This window comes from Pollachius pollachius (assembly GCF_949987615.1).
Source record: "Pollachius pollachius genome assembly, chromosome: 5".
Taxonomy (NCBI): Eukaryota; Metazoa; Chordata; class Actinopteri; order Gadiformes; family Gadidae; genus Pollachius; species Pollachius pollachius.
Window position 1 is genome coordinate 10,810,279 of NC_136938.1, and position 19,232 is coordinate 10,829,510.

Sequence of the window (19,232 nt, forward strand, 5' to 3'; positions counted from 1 at the left end):
CATAAATATATACAAGGTTCTGTGTGTCTGCCTGTGTGTGTGCTTGTGTGTGTGCTTGTGTGTTAGAGTGTGTGTGTACATGTATGTGTGCCGTTTGTGTGCTTGTATGTTTGCATGTGTGTGTGCGTGTGTGTGTGTGTGCATGCGTGCACATGGGTGTGAATCATGTGCACGCTCACGTGCACGCTCATCTTCATGCTAACCCGGCCCTCATGTCCAGAGAATCACAACAGGGAATTGTCGGCCCTTGAGGATCACATTGATTGGGCCTGCTGCTCTTAGCCGCTGATACGCTGGATTAAGAGCAGCCAATAAATGTTTCATTTGAAGCCGAAGATCAAACATGAGAAAGACCCCTCGCTCAGACTCTGTGTGACTCTGTGTTCCCCTCTTCCTCACTTTCTCTCTTTCGTTCCCCTCCGGCAGTCCTCTCTAACCCTTGTCAGCTGTTGCCGTTCCACGGTTATTATGACAGCCTCTACTACGCAGGGCTCACTAACAACTACAGGCCCCGCCACTTTGGCCTGCACCTCATTAGCCCTTCAATCTGTCACTGGGCTAACAGGTTCCCCACTAATAGGGCCAGGGTCCCGCTTCCATGACATTCCTGCTCAACTGGCAGCAGGGACCGCGTCATGGTATACCCTGCTCCGAGATATTTTCAAACTGCACTCTCTTCTACACCTCCCCTCTCTTGCTCTCTGTGTCTTTGCTTGTATTGTCTTACCATCCTTGCCCAAAACAATTGTAATCAGTATCTCTCTTATCTAGGCTGTCTCTTATCAGTGTAGACATACAAAGAGAATGGAGGGAATGAGGGTGAAAATGAAAATGAGCAGGACCAGAAAACACACAATCCAAAAAACAAACAGATGTCAAGGCCTCTTTTGAAAGCAGACTTTGGAATACTGCGGTTGGGTTTCAACAAACAAACCAAAGACAAACAGGTAAACATTCTGTGTCTATAAGTCTCACTGAGGACTGGAAGTGGCAGTCGTGACCATGATGACAATGGTGCAGGCCAATGTGCTTTGTGGCTCTGTGTGTAACTCTACCAGAGCAGAGGGAATACAGCAGCGGTTGGGTAATGGAAAGGTCATTTAGCCAATCCCAAGGGTAGGGGGGCGGGTCTTACACGGCTCGTTTGTCACGGTTCAATATCTGCCACTCCAGGGACTGTGTGTGTGTGTGTCTCTCTCTCTCTCTCTCTCTCTCTCTCTCTCTCTCTCTCTCTAAGTGTCTATATTTGTGTGTGTGTGTGTGTGAATATGAATGTGTGTGTGTGTGTCTGTGTGTGCGTGCACATGTATGTATCTCTGTGTGTATGTGTGTATGTGTTTAAAATATGTGTGTGCACTTGTGTGTGTGCACGTGTGTGTCTATATATATGTGTGTGTACATGTGTTTAGCATGTGTGTATATTTATGTATATCATATGTGTGTATTTGTGTGTGTGTGTGTCTGGTGTGTGTGTGTGTGTGTGTGTGTGTGTGTGTGTGTGTGTGTGTGTGTGTGTGTGTGTGTGTCTGTGTGTGTGTCTGTGTGTCTGTGTCTGTGTGTGTGTGGTTATATGCGTCTATGTGTGTGTCTATATACATGTGTGTGTACTGGTAATCCTGACTGGAGCCGGGCCGTGCGGTTGATTCCCAGAGCTTGTCCTGCATTAGGGCCCACCGACGGGTTCAGGGAGCAGGCTGCCCACCGTGTTGAAGCGTGAATAAGACCTGCCTGAGCCCTGTCCAACTGTAGGACACAGGTTGGATTCAGTTGGTTACACCGACATGAAGACATTTAGTGAAGCTATTAGCTAGCTTTTTAAAATTCCATAAAGAAATGTGTGCCATTTTGGCTGCCTGGAAGATAAGCTGTGTATTTTGTCATACTTTTCCAATTTTGTATATTTGGAAAAGTATGGAGATTTAAATTGTTTATATTTTTCATTAGAACAATTGAGAAATGAACCTCAACAGGATGCACAAGTTGTTTGAGATAGTACTTGCTAGCACACATTAGGTGGATAAATCACCAGATTTATCAGTTATAAGGTTTAAGATCAATCGTCGCGATTGACCCAAACATCATTCTGAATAGTTGAGTAAAAAGAAAAACATTTTGTAGTCCTATTTAGCCCCTAAAATGCACCAAAACACTTACAGGTGCCCCGAAGATGTGCCGCCAGCCAGACAAAAGAGGCCATATGTCTCTATTGATTGGTGGTGTCCCTTTCACCTGTCCTTAGGTGTGTGATAGAATGATCCCCAGTAGAGCCAGAGGGAGAGAGCCCACAGATTTTCACACATCCTATTGACCGATTGGTGAGAGGCACCCCTGGTCATGTCCCACCCCCTTTATTCTGAAAAATCAATAAGCTTTCATGTGCTCATTCAAGTGTATCCGTGCCCTGGGTGATGCCTAAGGCGCAGTTTTGGAGAAATTTGTGATTGGAGTGAGACACACTCGGATTAAATGTTTCCCGAGAATCCACGAGACAGGAACTGTCAGGATTAGTGCTGAGCGGTAGTATTGGAAAGGAATGTGTTGCCCTCGTCTGGTAATTTGTTGTACTGCGAGTTGGGACATGTGGGATTTGCAACATAGCAACATACAAGTATTGGCAATGTTGGGAAAGTTCACTTTCTACCTGAACTAGTTTAAAGTTCAGTTCACAAATTTTAAAATGAACTAGTTCAGTTAAACGTTTATAATTCAAAATTTTGAACTAAGTTCACAGTTCCAAAAAATGAACTAGTTCATAGTTATTTTTTTCAATATGTTGCTGTGAGCTATTATTTATTTTCGGTATTTTGAACATTGAGCCCCCTTTGTGGTTTGTCTAGGATGAAATAGAGTGGTTGAATCAAGTATCGTAGAGAAATACAGTTTATATGGTGTTTTATTGCACATTTAGCGCATTTTGTAAATTCCATTGATCTCCGTTGGAAGACTCATTGCTCGTTGGCCGGAAACGGAAAGGGGGGGTGTTCACGTTTGGTTGTAGTCTTTTCGCTCGGTTCTAGCCCTACTGTTGAGACGGAGAACCTAGCGAAAAGATTACAACCAAATGTAAACAGCCCCCCCTTTCCGTTTCCGGCCAACAAGCAATGATTCTAGGAGGCATTCTATTCCGCTGAGCCATGAGCCAGAGAGCTTACGTTATGGATTGTACATATTTATAATTTTTTTACATATTTAAATGCTCTAGGGTCTATAGCATATTAGCTAGCTATAGCAAAGCTATAGCATATACGTTGTCTGATTACAGTTTAATTCATTTTTCACAATTTAAAAGCTCTCGTTTTGAAGAATAATCACCGCGCCATTCGTTTCAATGGGAATCGCGACGGTCTATACTTTCACCACTAACCACTCGATGAGTTTCACATTTCTGAAAACGAAGGTTAAGGGGTGTTTGTGAATGCCCATAGACAGCCATTGTGAAGCAGGCAGGGGTGATTCGAAATTAGCCAAATACTGGAGACAGGACCAATATTCAAAATTTCGGTGTTAACCACTCTAGACAAACCAGAAAGGGGGCTCAACGTTCAAAATACTGGAATTGTCCTTTAATTTCTGCTACCTTTTTGGCTGATGGTGAGTATTTTCTTCAAAACATGTTTTAACTGCGCAACTATCTAACAAATATGTTTTACATTGCACCTTTTGACAATATGTGCATGAAAACACTGGCTTTAATGCTGAATGTAGAAATAAGTTGATATGTGTTATCTTTACGAGACTGGGAGCGGAGAAAGTTTTCGTCGGTGGCAGGGACAGGAGGTCAGCATACATAGAATTTAGTTACTATAAATAAAATGTCCATTGATGCTGCTTTTTCGCTAGGTATATCGATGTACTTATCGCTGTATAGAAAGATAGGCCTACTACTGATAAGCGATACATTGAGCTTTATGATGGAGAAGCTGTTTGATGTAATGGTATATGTTGGAGAAGATACTATTGGACCATTTAATGTCTTTAAATAAAGGAATTAAGACATTGTCCATTTTACCTTAAAACGACAATGACGTGCACTTACAATTGTAATATTGTAGATTGTGTAGCCAATATCCAAATTCTGCCACCAGATGGCAGACAATAACAAAGGCCTACATGGCCATATAGAACTGCTCTATGTATCTCAACACTGGAATGAACAAACCTAACTTTCTTGAAATTTAAAAACATAAACTAAAATGTACATACACAGGCTACAAATACATAAACATAATTATACACAGGCTAAATACAAACACCAATACACACACAACCACACACACACACACACACATTCACATATTCAGTTTCTGGTCAGTAACTTGTGTCATAGGTCCTTCCTCATTGACACATATACGTCAAGCACACATGCCGTTAGTAAGGTTTTGTTTCCTAACCACTCCTCAGCTTGTCACCAGACTCTTCTAGGTTCAGATCAGTTTTTCTGAGGAACCTACTAAGACTAAACGTATGGACTTATCAAACAGGATGACACCATTGCTGTTTAAAGATGCCTTTTGGGTAAGCCATTTTTTTGAGGTTTTAGAATTTTCAACAGAGTTTTGACTTTTCCTTGAGTTTCCTGCAGTTAGTTTGCTCAGTAAGGAAAGAGACTTACGTAACCCAAGTATCAAAGTCATAATACTGAATATATAGGTCTATACATTACTGTGTTCAATTCAAAAGTACTGTGTGTTAACATTTGGATGTTAAGCACAATATTATTGAAGTTTTTTAGAACTGCTAAAGATGATCAAACTTTTCTGCAAGACATTCAGTTTTGCTAGTTCTGCTTTTTTTATGTTACATGAAATAAGATATCACCAACGGGAAGAGTGTCTCAAAAGTTTCCACAAAAAAAAGTAGTGAAACATCAATTCTGGGTCACATCTCTTTCTGTTTCCTTTTCTAGGGGAGGGACTTCACCAGCCGAGAAGGCTATGACACGCTGATAGTCCGACTGAAAGATGGGAGACAGATGTGTAAAGATGTGCAGGGGCTCATTAAGATGAGGTACTGATAGGGGACCAATCCTTGGGTTCTTCAGGGATAAACTAAACTAACTTCTACTTCAATATTTTCATGAGTCCTTCTGCGAATTCCTGTAAAGGATCAACGGATAACTGCATTTGTGATTGTATCTTTTGAAGAAAATGTGTCTCAGACGTATGCTTTACGTCTAAGACAGGAATGCACACATAACCAACTATGGTAATGTAACCCTAAAGGAAGTAATAATCACGTAATTACTTATCACACAATGACATATTGAGCAATGAGAGGGACATCTAGCTGGGTCATTCTACATTTAAATGAAAGACTACAGATGATTGAGGGCTCCCTAATTGTTGCTTAACTCCTCTGTGTTGCATTTAAACAGAACACATCCACAGGAAGACTAGATTAGATTTCACCTGTTTTTTCCATCTCTCTCCCAGACTTCTCTCCCCCTCTATCTATCCATATATGTCTCTCTCCCCACTACTCAATTCAAAGAGTCCCTCTTTGAATTCCTGTAAATGATCAATGGATAACTCCATTTTTGATTGTGTGAAAGAGTCATAGAAATTAATTCCCCCCCCTCTTCCTCCCTCTTTCCATCTCTCTCGCTCACTCTCTCCATTTATCTCTCCATTTCCCTTGCTTTATATCCTACTACCTACCTATCCCTACCTTTTTACCTATCTCTGTATCCTTCTACCTATCTCTCTTTCTACCTATCTCTGTATCCATTTATCTATCAATCCATCTGTCTACCTCTCCCTCCCCCAGGGCCCTAGCGGAAGAGCAGTATGGGAAGGAGCTGGTGATGATAGCCCACAAGGCCAGGGGCCTTAGGGAGATCGGGTACGACCCGCTCAACGCAGACACTTACAGATAGCGCTGGGCTAGCTCCCATCGCTATGCCTAACATTATCATTCTAGTTCATTAAGAAGCATGTGCAGGGTGATTCTTTATGTATTCTTGATTTATAATGCTTGTCCACTGGTACATTGACAGTAGTTTGGGTGATAGTCACAGAAATGACAGTTTTGGTTGTTTGTCATAATATACAGTGTTTGTGTGTGTGTGTGTGTGCATGCATGGGTGAGTGTGTGCGTGCGTGCATGGGTGCGTGCGTGCGTGCGTGCGTGCTTATCCATTGCCTCGACTTTAATGGTACAGTTCCCCATCAGACACACCCATGTTGAATACACACATGGAACATTAATAACTATAGCTGACTCTCAGAGAGGTCATTTTAATGATGAAGTGGGAGAAAAACCCACTTGTACTTGCATTCTACACAAACACATTTTGCATTTTAGACGTCCATACAGGAACGTATAAAGTTAGGCTTGATTAATGTTCTAAATGTATAAAATGAATATACATATATTCAAATTACGAATACATTACATACGCTGAGGTGACTCTTTGCAAGCTTCCGTAGAGATGAACCCTAAGGTTCCATATACAGCATTCAGCTCGCCTTCTTTTGGATCTGTTTCTGTGTCCGTATGTTTGCGTATATCAATGAGTCATAATTGTAACATTGCGATATAGATCATATTGTTAAATCCTTTTTGACATATAATTGCATAAGTTAGTGTATTAATTTATGTCATATTTCCCCAGTACCCTGAGAGCATCTTTTGATCAACTTAAAGCACGTAGGTTCACACAATTTATTGAAGTATTTTATTAATAATGTATTTAATATATATTTCCAAATGTGTTCACTGTTTGATTTGTATTATTCCTGTACAGATATTGAGAATATTGGGAATTTTCACATCCATTTGTCTAATGTTTTGGAAGAGGAGGTGAAAAGGATTGAAATATTCCAAGAGAAGCAAAAGGCACAGAGGAAAAAGGTATGACGACGCTGTTATGTGTTCAGGGAGTTTTGTATATGTAAATGCTAATTACCTGACCTCTGAAATCCAAAAGTAGACCATGCAAGTTTTATTAATAAGCACTATTTTTGTTTTTTTGTTTAATACACAGTTTGAGTCAATCATGGAGAAGCTTATGAAGAGTAAGAGTTCTGTGTATAAGAAGACAATGGAGGTACAGTTGACAAAAAGGTTGAGTATAAAGGCCCTCATGCTTTGATGGATCTTACTCAGTTAGCATATACCACAGGTGCCGTTAATATGCTTTCACATGCAGTCACTCAAAGACACACACACACACACACACACACACACATAAACACAGAGAACTGAAAACAGGAAGGAAATGGGGTCTGGAACCCTCTGAAACTTAAAGTCCACCGTGTTTTATATTTAGAAATTCTAGTCTACACAAACAATTCAACTTTCACATTATATATCGCACAACATACATATCCAAAATGTAAACTTGAATCGTTGATAGATATCTGTGAATGTGCAATATCACTTAAACAAAATCATAACATTAGATGCAGATACAGACACAGATATAGTTACAGGTGTTTCTGTGTTCAAGCATCTGAATGAAGACTCCATTGTTAAGTATAGTCCTGAGCACATTCCATGGTGTTTCTTTTGGTATACTATGGTTTCTCTTTGAATCATTCCAAGCCTCTCTCTATCACTGATCCAGTCCAAGAACAACAGCAAGCAGAGGAGCCAGGAAGCTACTGAGGCAGAGAATCTAGCTGCGAAAATCGCTGCAACATCTTCTACCCCCAAGATCATAGAGAAGGTAGATAATGATGCTGGACACAACAGACTCTGTACTCTGTTAAGTGCAAACAGAGAAATTATACTGCCTCAACTGCAGCAGGGGGGTTCCATTTGATTTGAATGCAGCATCTCTTATGATTCAATGCCTATGGTTCCATCAATTAATTACAGAACATCTGTTCTTTCAAAGTTGATGTTTTGTTTCTATCCCTTCTTGCTTGTGTGAAGGCATATCAAAAGGCAGAGAACTGTAAAAGAACTGCGGCAGAATCAGGTTTGTCTAATTCATTTATTAAATATACTAACTGTTTAAGTTATTTTTGACATTGTAGGAAACCTGTCCTCATTGTCCGATCATTTCTAAGGGACTAATGCGGACAAAAATCTTAGTGTAGTTACAGTGTTATCATAGTGGGCCCAAATAACAAATTATATAGAGAATAATAATATAATATAAATAGTTGCAATGAAAAAATGACATAGGGCAGGTTAAAAGGTTGACTTTGATAAGCATATGTTGATGGTTGTATATAATCACCATTTAATACTTCCCTGCGTTTCCCAGAGAGCCTTTACCTGGGCGACATTGTGCATTTGGAAGAAGTGCGCCAGGACTGGATAGGGACACACCAGAGTACTTGCGAGGTGGGTTAACTTAACCATGAAGAAGTTCAAGTATTTTATCGTAACATGCAAAGAAAAACACAAAGTCACACCGGGCATCCAAATTCTTAGGTCACCTCTTTTGTGCATAATGTTCTCGAAGGATTAAATATACACAAACATATATCACACACACACACACACACACACACACACACACACACACACACACACACACACACACACACACACACACACACACACACACACACACACACACACACAGAACCACACATACAATACCAATACACACCAATAAAGTTAAAAAAGATTGGTCCCCCTAAGTTAAGTGCTGTAGAAAAGATCGGAATTGTAAAGAAAGAGAGCAGAAAACATTATAAAGGAGCACGATTTTGAAATGAATACATCTAAATAGGTTCATACAGAGGCAGCTGTTCAATTCAACTTGAAACAACATTCTGATGGATGGCAATGGCCTTTACAAGATGTAATGTAGGCTTTCACAAAAAAATGGTTAGAAAGGAGATTTTTCAAAAGTGTGTATGTGTGTGTGTGTCAGGTTTTCCAACAACTGGAGTCCGACCGCATCAGTTTCCTGAGATGTGTGCTATGGGACCACTGCAACCATTTCTCAATGCAGTGCGTCAAGGACGATGAGGTGAGAGCGCCATGCAGAGCCTGCTTACTAGTAACGTAAAGACGTGATCTGAGCACTACTCCCCTCAGACCCACTGACCTCAAATCAGATCTGTTGATCAATGATCAGATCTGCTGAACTCAGATCAGATCTGCTGAACCCAGATCAGATCTTCTGTAATCAGATCAGATCCGCTGAACTCAGTTCAGATCCGCTGAACTCAGATCAGATCCACGGAACTCAGATCAGAACCCACTGAACCCAGAACTCTCTCACTAAACACAGATCTGATACACTAAACTTGGATCGGTGCTTTGTGTATAAATGATGAAGCTTTTCTCAAGTATTTTAACATTTTGATTGTGTTCTCCGCCAGATTTACGAGGATGTCAGGAAGGGTCTTGAGAAGTGTGAAATCAGCACAGACAATAAATACTTCATCCAGATGAAGAGCACCAGCACTAGCCCACCTGGTCAGACCTCCCAACACTTTATCCTGAATCATGTATCCATTCTATATCTATAGTCGAATTTAAGTCTAGCTTATATATTTAGTCTTGTCTTCCATCTGACTACATCAGGAATAAGTTGAGTTTATCTGTCTAAATCAAGTCAAAGTTTACTTTGTTTTTCTATATCAGGTATTAGTTTAGTTGATCTGCTTATATCAAGTCTCAGTCTAGTTGATCAATATGTATTGAAGTTTAGTTTGTCCGTCTAAACTAAATAGTCTATTTCATATCTCTATATATTGAAAAAAGTATTTTCTTAAATGACCCACAAAAATAAACATCCCATTGCCAGGCTTGACTTAGTCTACCATGTGTTCCCCTGGGGTCAGAACCTGTGATGTTTAGGAACTACAGTGTTCTGCTGGAGGAGTGCCAGGCCAGCCCCAGCAACCTCAGCTCTGTGGGGAGAGCATCCGTCTCAGAGAGGTACCAAACCATACACAACCAAAATGTTTCATTAGTTGAGTTATTTATCAGACGCTCTGATCCACGGTTAGAGGGCATCTTGCATGACAACGCCTATGGAAGGGAGGTCGCAACCCCCTTCCTATTCCACACACACACACACACACACACACACACACACACACACCCACAGCAACGCATTTCCCTGTGGGTATTGGAAACCATTTACCTTACGGATAATGACTGTGAAAATGCCCAAATGTATTTTTTAAATTTTTTTTGAATGAAACGATCTTTATCTTGGTTAATCTCTCTGAGTCATCGTATTACCACGCACTCACGACATCCGAAACGCTTCACATCATGACCACATCTCTTATGACGCATATAAATGTTCCTTATTTAACGGTAAACCTCTTGCACAGGCTTTCCATATTACACGGAGTGGACTCTAATTCGTCTCTCACTGACGGAACTCCTTATTCAGAGTCAACGAGGAACTCTAGTGGCTACTGTAGGTATCTCTTCTCTTTCAAATGCCTTCAATATTTTAAATATGACAACGTACAGATTCTTCTTCAAGGTCAAAGTATCTCATTAAACCCTTCACGTGCATCTTTGCGTCCTCAGCACTCAACTGTTCGAACACATCTGGATTCCAACAGACAAGTTCAAGAGCATCGGTTGCCTTCAACGACAGCTACAGGGTGGCCTACGAATACATCGCACAGGTGAACCTGATGCCTATGTAATGCAAAAGAAGTAACTCTGTTCATTTAAATGTGCATATGTCACTCTTTTGTTCTCTTTTGACCTGTTTCATTTTATGAGTATTACAGGGCCCTCATTTTAACCATTGGGTGTGAGGCATCTGGGTTGACGCTCACTTTAGAGGTCACCAGTGGATCTATTTTTTTTTTCAATGGCTGATCCACCTCACAACGGGTGGTTCAAAACTACGCCCCTTTAAAAACCTTTTCTCTCAGATCTGTTTTGGTTATGAAAGCATAGTGTTAAATGGAATGAAGAGTTACATGTTGTATTATAACGGTGTCGTTTGCCCTCCAGAACCCAGATGAGCTGACCCTGTTGGGGGGGGAGGTGGTGCAGCTGATTGAGCAGGGGGATGACGGCTGGTGGACGGTGGAAAGGGACGCGGAGGTTGGACTGGTCCCTGGGAACTACCTCACTCTGATCTGAACTCCCTCTCACATACACACGCATAGAAATGCCCGCTTGCTTTTTCCCTCTCACACGTTTCTGTGTGTGTGTTTGTGTGCGTGTGTTTGTGTGTCAAATCAATCGATTAATATATACATACACTTTTTATATGTTTATGTAGATAAGAGAAAGAGAAACAAAAGTGGGGGGGACTTCGAAGTATGGCTTAATACAGCTATGAGGCCAGCTATGATCAAAAGTGGACAACTCATATTCCTGGCAGAAGTGTGTTCTATAAGTGTTTGTGCTGTAAGGGATGATTGGATGGAAAAGCTACATTGGAACAAACCAATAGAAATGTGTTGCACTATAGACCCGTGAATAAATGAACTGCCGGGGCTGGTGTGAACCAAAAATGATGCAATCACGGCCCTTGCGTCATCTATTTGTGGCAAATTTCTGAAGTGCGTGGCATGTTTTGCCTAGCACTGTGTGCTGCAACTTTTGTGTCCCATTGCAAAATTGTGCTCCTTTTTCAAAGAGTGATCTTCACGGTCAAACATTTACATTTACATTACATTTAGGGCATTTAGCAGACGCTTTTATCCAAAGCGACTTACAATAAGTGCATTTGTTGCAATAAGTACATTAACAATCAAACATGGTAGTTTGTTGATTGTACGCTGGAGTGGAGATTATGTGGAGAGAGCAAGAACATCAAGAGGAAATGTAATACATCCAGTTTTTTCTTTTGGAACAAGGTTATCTTTTTTTAATATTTATTTTTATTTTTAAGGTCTTGAAAAAATCCCATTGTTTTCCAACAATATCACTGGATTGGTATTTGGACATTTCGGTAGTGAAATGTCGATCTCAGCTTAAAATAGAAAAGGTGTTTAAGAATTCCCAATAGATAAATGCAAACAAAAAGAAAACATTGAGGCAAAAGCCAACCGGATTAAATTATATATTAAAAAAAATTGTGCCTATATGATACACCCTCTACCTGGTGAGCCACCAACCGGATTCAATAAGATACTTTTCTCATGTGATGTTTTATTTTTACAAGCGTGAGAAGTGGATTCACAAGCACATATACAAGGCTACAATGTCATATTAATCTTACACAGAGCTGTGAAATCGTTTATTCAAGTCTCCAATATGTGCTCTATAAAGCTGTGGAACGTAGGACCTTGGGAGAGCACACATGTAGAACTGGAGAACATAGGACACAGTCAACTTTTTTCATGTTCCATATACATTTTGGGGACATAGGTCCCTGGAGGCATAGGACCCTGGGAACGACCCTATCCGGGGCGGTTTTATGTTAGCTTACAATATAAACGTCATTGTCCTTCAGTCAAAACTGTCACTCGGCTATTTGCAATAAAATTATATTGACTATAAATTAACTTGCATCATTTTTGTTGTCATGAAATTGTAATTTTAGAAAACAATGTACTATTTTTGGTGTAGAGAGCTATAGACAGTTTGTGTCACATAAGTATAGCATTGGCTCAGCTGGTTAAACTAGGATACGTTACTTCACACTAACTAATGGATCTAAGACCAGGATCAAAATGTGTCAAAATGGTGCTTTTACATTACAATATTAACAAGGGAGAGAAACCGCCTACATTGGCTGATGGGAACAATGTTTCATTACCACTCTTATTTCAGACAGCCAGGTATTAATTCGGGCACTGATACTTAATGTATGCATGCGTATAGCAGCAAATTTTGTGCTTCATCCATAAATTATGCAGAAAAAGAAAATTGGCCATTCATTCCTATCCCTTGCCATGGTCTTCCTTCCAGATAATACATTTTCAAAAATGATGTAGATTGACAGGTCTATGAGCTACACTCAAATGACAACACCCCCCTATAGACTCCATAGATAAGACTAATCTAAGAAACAGCCCCGCTTTGTAATGCTCTCCTGCTAGAACGATTGACTTATCCTTTTCAATTAAGTATGTTATTTGCTTAGTATTCCTTTTTAGCTGAGAAGCCAAACCACTGCGTTTTGTGTTTATATGTTGTATGACTCCCAACAGAACTATGAAGCTTTCTCAACTGAATAGTAGGCCTATTGTTTGTTTTTTTACCATTTTGTTTATAAACATGCCTTTCTAACTTTTTAGGTTTTGTATTTATGTCTGAAGTTAGGACCTCAAATGTGAGACAGCAACACTTGGAACCAGGTGAAATGTAGGAGTTTATTTAAATCAGTCTTCCACCCTCCCTTCCAAAGCAACACCATTATCTTGTTGTTTCCCCTTCTTTACAAGCTGAATATCTAGAAATAGAAGAAAACCAAAGAATACAAAACCAAACTCAAATACAAAACCTAACGACAAGGAAGTGCATGGCGTGAGAGTTTCGTGATATACTTCCTAATAAGGTAACACTGTAGAGTGCCTCAACTTGTAGCAACATGTAGATGCTTAAGTAGGCTGAATGGCTCACTTTTTATTAATTGGCTCACTATTCATTTCTAGACAATAAATCGGAAAGCTCAACAAAGAAAATTACAAAAAGGACAGCACTTTGATAATAAACAGAACCACAACATATTTAAATAATCCAAAGATTAAACATTGTTCAGGATGAAGGCAACTCCTCCAACTTTGTCAGGAGTTTCCATGCCCAAAGTGAATGATGGATCGTAGCACCAACAGCTCTACAAGAGCTGGAGGGCCCACTGGGTACCAAAGCAGATGCCAGGTTACTTCATCCACAGACGAAACAAAAGGAAAATAATTTAGTTTTACAACAATCTCTACTCAGAGCCTGTGGTTATAATTGTACTCCGTTCCTTTGAAATTCGAAAGCTTGCATGTTTTTAACTTGAAAACCTCACTATACACGTACAGACACAGCCGTAGTGCAAACCTACACGTTTATGTAATACATTCAGCCCAACGAGCTTAGCAGACACAGAAACCTGCTCCTCGACCCCCGACTTCACATGAAGCAACAAAAAGGTCAACAACCAGAGTAATGATCGCGCAATTCTCATCATCGGTAATATCAATATGCCAAGTACAACTTTTGCCTTTTTTGTCCTTCAGCGTGTCAGTGTTTAATCTTTTTAAAAACAATTAAAGTAACATTAACTTACAAAGCATGTCAATAAATATTGTATTGGTCCCTTCCCCCCCCCCCATTCCCTCCCACCCTCTCCCCATCCCTTCCCTACCAGTGTTTGCTACTGCAGATTAATGGAAGATTGTACAACATGTGCTTGAGCTTCTTAACGACTACAGCAGAAATCGAACTGTGTGTGCATGTTTGGTGTATGTATGTGTTTGTTTGGGGAGAGGGCGTGTCCAATGGATTGGGTTCCGGTCAGTGTAGCGTTGTTGTTGTTGTTGTAGTATTGTTGGCGTGCTGTTGTAACGTTAGTGTTGGCGGTGCTGTGGGGGAGGGGGGGCACTCCTGTTCATGCGTAGCTGTTGGTGGTGACCAGCAGCTCGTAGGCCGGGTCGTGACTCCGCCGACAGAGCACCACGCAGGCACACAGCATGCCCAGCATCTGCATGGGGTAGAGGGTGGGGCGGGGACATTAGTGCGACCGGAATGGATGACCGGAAGGGTACGACCACAACAAACGGGTGGGTCTTCAGAAACGACGATTGTATGGGTTACTTCTTGGTGAATTATGAACATTTGATGCCATTTTGTGAAGAAGAAAAAATAAGCTTGTTTTGGTCCACAGTAGGGCTGATCCTGAATAGTAGTTCGCTAGGTAGGAATTCGAATCTCAAAATATTCAGATATTTCTTTTGTTTAGGGATTATGAAAAAACAAGTAATGCAAAAATAAATATGCTTTTTTGACGTCTATGCGTGTAGGACATGTGGGAGGAAGACTAGGTTAAATTTTGTCTGAACATCCGAATAGCACTAGTCCTGCTGTGAAATGTATTATCAACTTTGCACAATGTGTAAACCACGTATTTGCTTTGTGATGATTGATAATTTCATACTTTTGAAGCCGTGTGTGTTCAGAAACTTTTAGGCTGCATTGAAGCTCTGGCTTCACCAATTTGAACTCGGACTGATGAGTGGATCCGAAAGCCATTTAGTGGCCATATAGCCTTTTGCGTTCTTAAAATAAAACATTTGTTTTACCAATTGAACCACTTCAGAAAACGATCAGTTGATAAAAACTTGATTCTTCGCCCTGCTTTGTGTGCAGGCAGTAAAAGATGCACACTATGAATAGACTTTACTTCTCTTTTTTTCTTCATAGAATATTCAGATTTTTATTTGGAAACTTAACGAATACCCGAAGCGTGAAATTATGTGTACAGGAGCCAGCCCTAGTCCACAGTCAAACCAAAAGGAAAATATTTTAGTTCTCATTTCTGCCGTATCTAAAAGGACTTGACATTTCATGCCATTTGTGAATTAGTCCTAACAAGCAGATGACGCTTTATTTTCAAAGATTCGATTTGCGATTGATATTTCAATTCACACAGTTGAAGTAGCCAGTGGCTAAAAGTGCCAAGTGGTTACATGAGATACGGTAAGCGTGCAGCAGCAAGCATGGACCAGCATGAGCTCATCACATCTAATTAAGGCTGCGGAGGGAAAAAGAGGCTCCTTGTTGATGGCGTGATTCTGTGTGACTACGGCCGCGGCGGGACTCCTCAGAGACTATGGTGTGCTGAGAGCACAACCTCTCTCATGTTGTCAGCACACCATAGGTGATAAATGCTAGCTAGCCCCTTCTAGTTTAACATAAAGGGTCTTAATCAACACTCAATCAAAAATAGGATCAGATTGTCTACAAAAAATATGTGTTGTTAAAAGCATACATTGACATTTTTGGATCTACGGTATTGCCAGCAGGGCAGATATGGAAAGATAAGGGATGATAATTAAATAGAAATCAGAAGATCTGGCCAGAGGTAATCTATGCACTAGTTATGGATAAATAATTTGTTTTTATAAACGTGCAGGTATGTATTGAAAGTTATTTAAAATAGTAAGTATATCAACAAACGGTTCCACATTTCTATCTCACCTGTATGGATGATTTGATGTTTTGTATAGTGGAATGTTAACACTCATGTATTGATGAGATAGTGTATAGTGTAATTTATTGTAAGTTATCTCACCTGTATACATGTAGTGTTATTTATAGATCTATACTAAAATGTTATCTCCCCTGTATTGATGTAGTGTTATGTTTAGATTTATAGTACAATTGTATCTCACCTGTATAGATGAAAACATCAAGGCAGTCCAGATGACATACATCATGATCTCCTTTAATTTCTTCACAACTAGAGCCTCACATCCCTAGAAGGTACAAATGTGAAGAAATGACAAAATTAAATACAGAAAATATCCTTAGGACCTCAAGTATTTCTGAAGTTGTGGGTATGTTTGGAACGAACGCACATAAATATAACAATCTTTGTTTGTGCACACATGCTGAAAGAATATTCAAAGCTTGAAATGATGCATTCAGTCCAGCAATAAATTTGATACAGAATGAAATCTAATTTATTTATCCCAGAGGACGCATTTGAGGTATAGATACAATTATAATAAAACATTAATGATATAATATAACAACACCATGTACTGTATGCAGTGTCCAAGGGTCCCTTTAACCAACAAGCCACCACCAGCATCTAAAGTGCCCGGTAGTGTACCTCCTGGTAGAGGTCCCCGGGCCGGGCCAGGCTCCCGGTGCAGTTGGTGATGCTGGGCTGACAGCAGCTCAGTGGAACGCTGTTGGCCTTGCTCTGCTGGAACCATGTGGTGTTCCTCCAGTCAGAGTAGTTGTGAATCCCACAGCAGTGAAGCTAGGGGGGTAGAATACCACACACACACACACACACACACACACACACACACACACACACACACACACACACACACACACACACACACACACACACACACACACACACACACGTTATAGAACCAACCTGGGCAAGCATCCAACATAGATCCGGTCACATGGAAACAAGAGTGTAAACGTAGAGTCAAGAATGCTGGCTCTGTTCCTCACCTGCCTTTGCACATAGTCAATAGCACGGCTAGGTGCGTCCGTGTTGGTGCCGTTGTATTCGTTGTACACTTTCTGGATGGAGTGGTTCACCTGATCTTCCACCTGAAACATCAAGATGTTAGAGGATACACTCTACATACACATTATCTGACACAGCCATGCACTCAGGGTATTAGATATTGAAACTAGCATGTTCCCATGCTTCCAGCATTAAGTAACTAGTGGAAGGTAATTAGTTTGACCCCATTTAAATCAATACGAGAAGAATGACTATAAAGCACTATTAACTCTCCTTCTGATGGACAAAACACATACTTTAGGTGGTAGTGGATATACGTCTTTGCATTTGCTGTAAATTCAAATTAATATCTTCATGATAAATACAGGAAAATAATTTGGCTGCTACCCTGGATATTCAGTTTTAAGTTATAGGCTCACAGTGCTGTATGAAAGGTAGGCCTACCTTTGCTCTGTATATGTATCCAAGCACCACCACCACACACTCTGTTACAAACACCAGCAGGAGAATAACTGCAAACTGTAGAAAGAGATACAGTGAGACTTTGCACAAGTATCAAATTTTGGCCACCAAACAAAAAAAAACATTATTATTTTTGTTTTTAATACACAATTATGCCTTTCAAAATCTATTAAAGAGTGAAATAATATACCTATTCAACAAAAACATAGAACCTTTATAAGTGACAAGCTGGCAACACTCTGCTACACAACGTCACCAGTGAAACTTCCTGGTTATGAGTTAAAGCCCTCCTTTGTATTTGAAAGAAACCAGGGGGCACAGTGCAGCTAGCTAGCATGGGTAGAGCAGCAGCACTGGACCACATTGACTTAATAATGCTGCAGCAAGGGTTTACGCCACCACGTCACATTTTCATCCGTACTAGAAGAGATTAATCTATGAATAATACGTACAGTGGCCAGACCACAGGAGCTCTCACGTATGGTGGCGCAGCAGCCGATCAGCCCAATGACGAAGAGCAGAGTCCCCACGACTATGATGATGACGGCGGGGATCAGGGTGTACACATCCTCGAAGAAGTGGTCGTAGTCGTCGTATGTGATGAATACATAGGCGCCAATGTAGCACAGTATTCCTGCAGCCGCCTATGAGACAACAGGACAGATGGTCGTACTTGAGTTGAGTTTGTGTGTACGGCGGTGTTTTACCATGCAATACATTTGTATGCATGCAACATCAAATCCTAGTAATGTACTTGCCACCTGCACTAAAGAGTTTGCAGTAAACGGAAGGACTGCCTAAACTTCAGGAGGACAGCAGGGCACAGTAAAGGCTTTATATAATGATTGTTGGGTTTAACAACTGCGGTCAATTTGAAATACGAATAAAATACAAAACATTAAGAGTGTGAGCAACTTAATGATAAACGCAACGCAGGGTATCTGCATGGCGCAGTTTGCTGGCCTGCAGCTCCTCCGGAGCCTCATTGGGATGCAATTCGACTCAGCATTGATACAACATACGTTAGTTTTATTTTTCTTACCCAAAATATCAGGTTAAGAAACACCAAGACGGTTTTGGAAGACGTAATCCCACACTGCCCCATTGTTGGCGTTTGGGGCTAAAAAAAAATACACAAAATAAAACACAGCGTTGCACCTGCTTCTTCCCTAATGATGATAATAAAATGGCTTCAGTGGCCCTGCCCTCTTTGCGCAGACTCGTCTCGGGTTACCCAATCAGAAGCATGAAAAGGGACACATGGCACAATGAGGTAATGTTTAAAGCAATACGGGCCTGACGTCAACTGTACATGGAACATGGAATCCGTCCATCTATTTTATCCGAATGAATAAATGAACCCATACCATGAACAACTGCTTCTCTCTCTCTCTCTCTCTCTCTCTCTCTCTCTCTCTCTCTCTCTCTCTCTCTCTCTCCCTCTCTCTCTCTCTCTCTCTCTCTCTCTCTCTCTCTCTCTCTCTCTCTCTCTCTCTCTCTCTCTCTCTTTTAACAGATGTGGGCCCGAATGGACATTAGTGTCAAATTTCCCTTGCTGCTATTTGTTTTAACATTACAGTGTGTGGTTATTTCTGTAACCAATCAGGTTTCTGGGGACAAGTCAAGAAGTATTATCAATCCAATAGGGACCAGTGAATGGCGTCACAAATAGATATTTATACAAGAGGGTGACAGTGTTTTGGTGAGCTTCGTTTTTCTGTGGAAA

General features: G+C 40.6%; 2 protein-coding genes across 2 annotated transcripts; one reads left to right on the top strand and one right to left on the bottom strand.

Moving 5' to 3' along the window:
* The first annotated feature begins 4,381 nt into the window (after nucleotides 1-4,381).
* On the top strand, nucleotides 4,382-12,370 carry LOC307075565 (proline-serine-threonine phosphatase-interacting protein 1-like). The gene is made up of 15 exons (XM_079736199.1): nucleotides 4,382-4,515; nucleotides 4,907-5,007; nucleotides 5,767-5,841; nucleotides 6,614-6,648; nucleotides 6,746-6,852; nucleotides 6,986-7,048; nucleotides 7,568-7,669; nucleotides 7,879-7,924; nucleotides 8,216-8,295; nucleotides 8,834-8,932; nucleotides 9,288-9,384; nucleotides 9,753-9,849; nucleotides 10,254-10,342; nucleotides 10,459-10,559; nucleotides 10,897-12,370. Exons 1-15 carry the CDS (start codon nucleotides 4,465-4,467, stop codon nucleotides 11,026-11,028), a joined length of 1,275 nt encoding a protein of 424 aa, XP_079592325.1. The 5' UTR covers nucleotides 4,382-4,464; the 3' UTR covers nucleotides 11,029-12,370.
* A 1,819-nt stretch (nucleotides 12,371-14,189) lies between these two features.
* tspan3b (tetraspanin 3b) lies at nucleotides 14,190-18,680 on the bottom strand. The gene is made up of 7 exons (XM_079737356.1): nucleotides 18,549-18,680; nucleotides 17,959-18,150; nucleotides 17,489-17,563; nucleotides 17,026-17,127; nucleotides 16,664-16,816; nucleotides 16,221-16,304; nucleotides 14,190-14,530 (listed from the first exon to the last, which is right to left on the bottom strand). Exons 1-7 carry the CDS (start codon nucleotides 18,609-18,611, stop codon nucleotides 14,438-14,440), a joined length of 762 nt encoding a protein of 253 aa, XP_079593482.1. The 5' UTR covers nucleotides 18,612-18,680; the 3' UTR covers nucleotides 14,190-14,437.
* Nucleotides 18,681-19,232: the final 552 nt, after the last annotated feature.

Coding starts and splice junctions, on each gene's coding strand:
- LOC307075565 (XM_079736199.1), top strand. CDS start 4,465: ATGGACTTATCAAACAGGATGACACCATTGCTGTTTAAAGATGCCTTT. Junction 4,516..4,906: donor TGTTTAAAGATGCCTTTTGG/GTAAGCCATTTT, acceptor TTCCTTTTCTAG/GGGAGGGACTTCACCAGCCG. Junction 6,853..6,985: donor AAAAGGCACAGAGGAAAAAG/GTATGACGACGC, acceptor TTTAATACACAG/TTTGAGTCAATCATGGAGAA.
- tspan3b (XM_079737356.1), bottom strand. CDS start 18,611: ATGGGGCAGTGTGGGATTACGTCTTCCAAAACCGTCTTGGTGTTTCTT. Junction 17,128..17,488: donor GATACATATACAGAGCAAAG/GTAGGCCTACCT, acceptor TTGATGTTTCAG/GTGGAAGATCAGGTGAACCA. Junction 14,531..16,220: donor TGATGTTTTCATCTATACAG/GTGAGATACAAT, acceptor TACCCCATGCAG/ATGCTGGGCATGCTGTGTGC.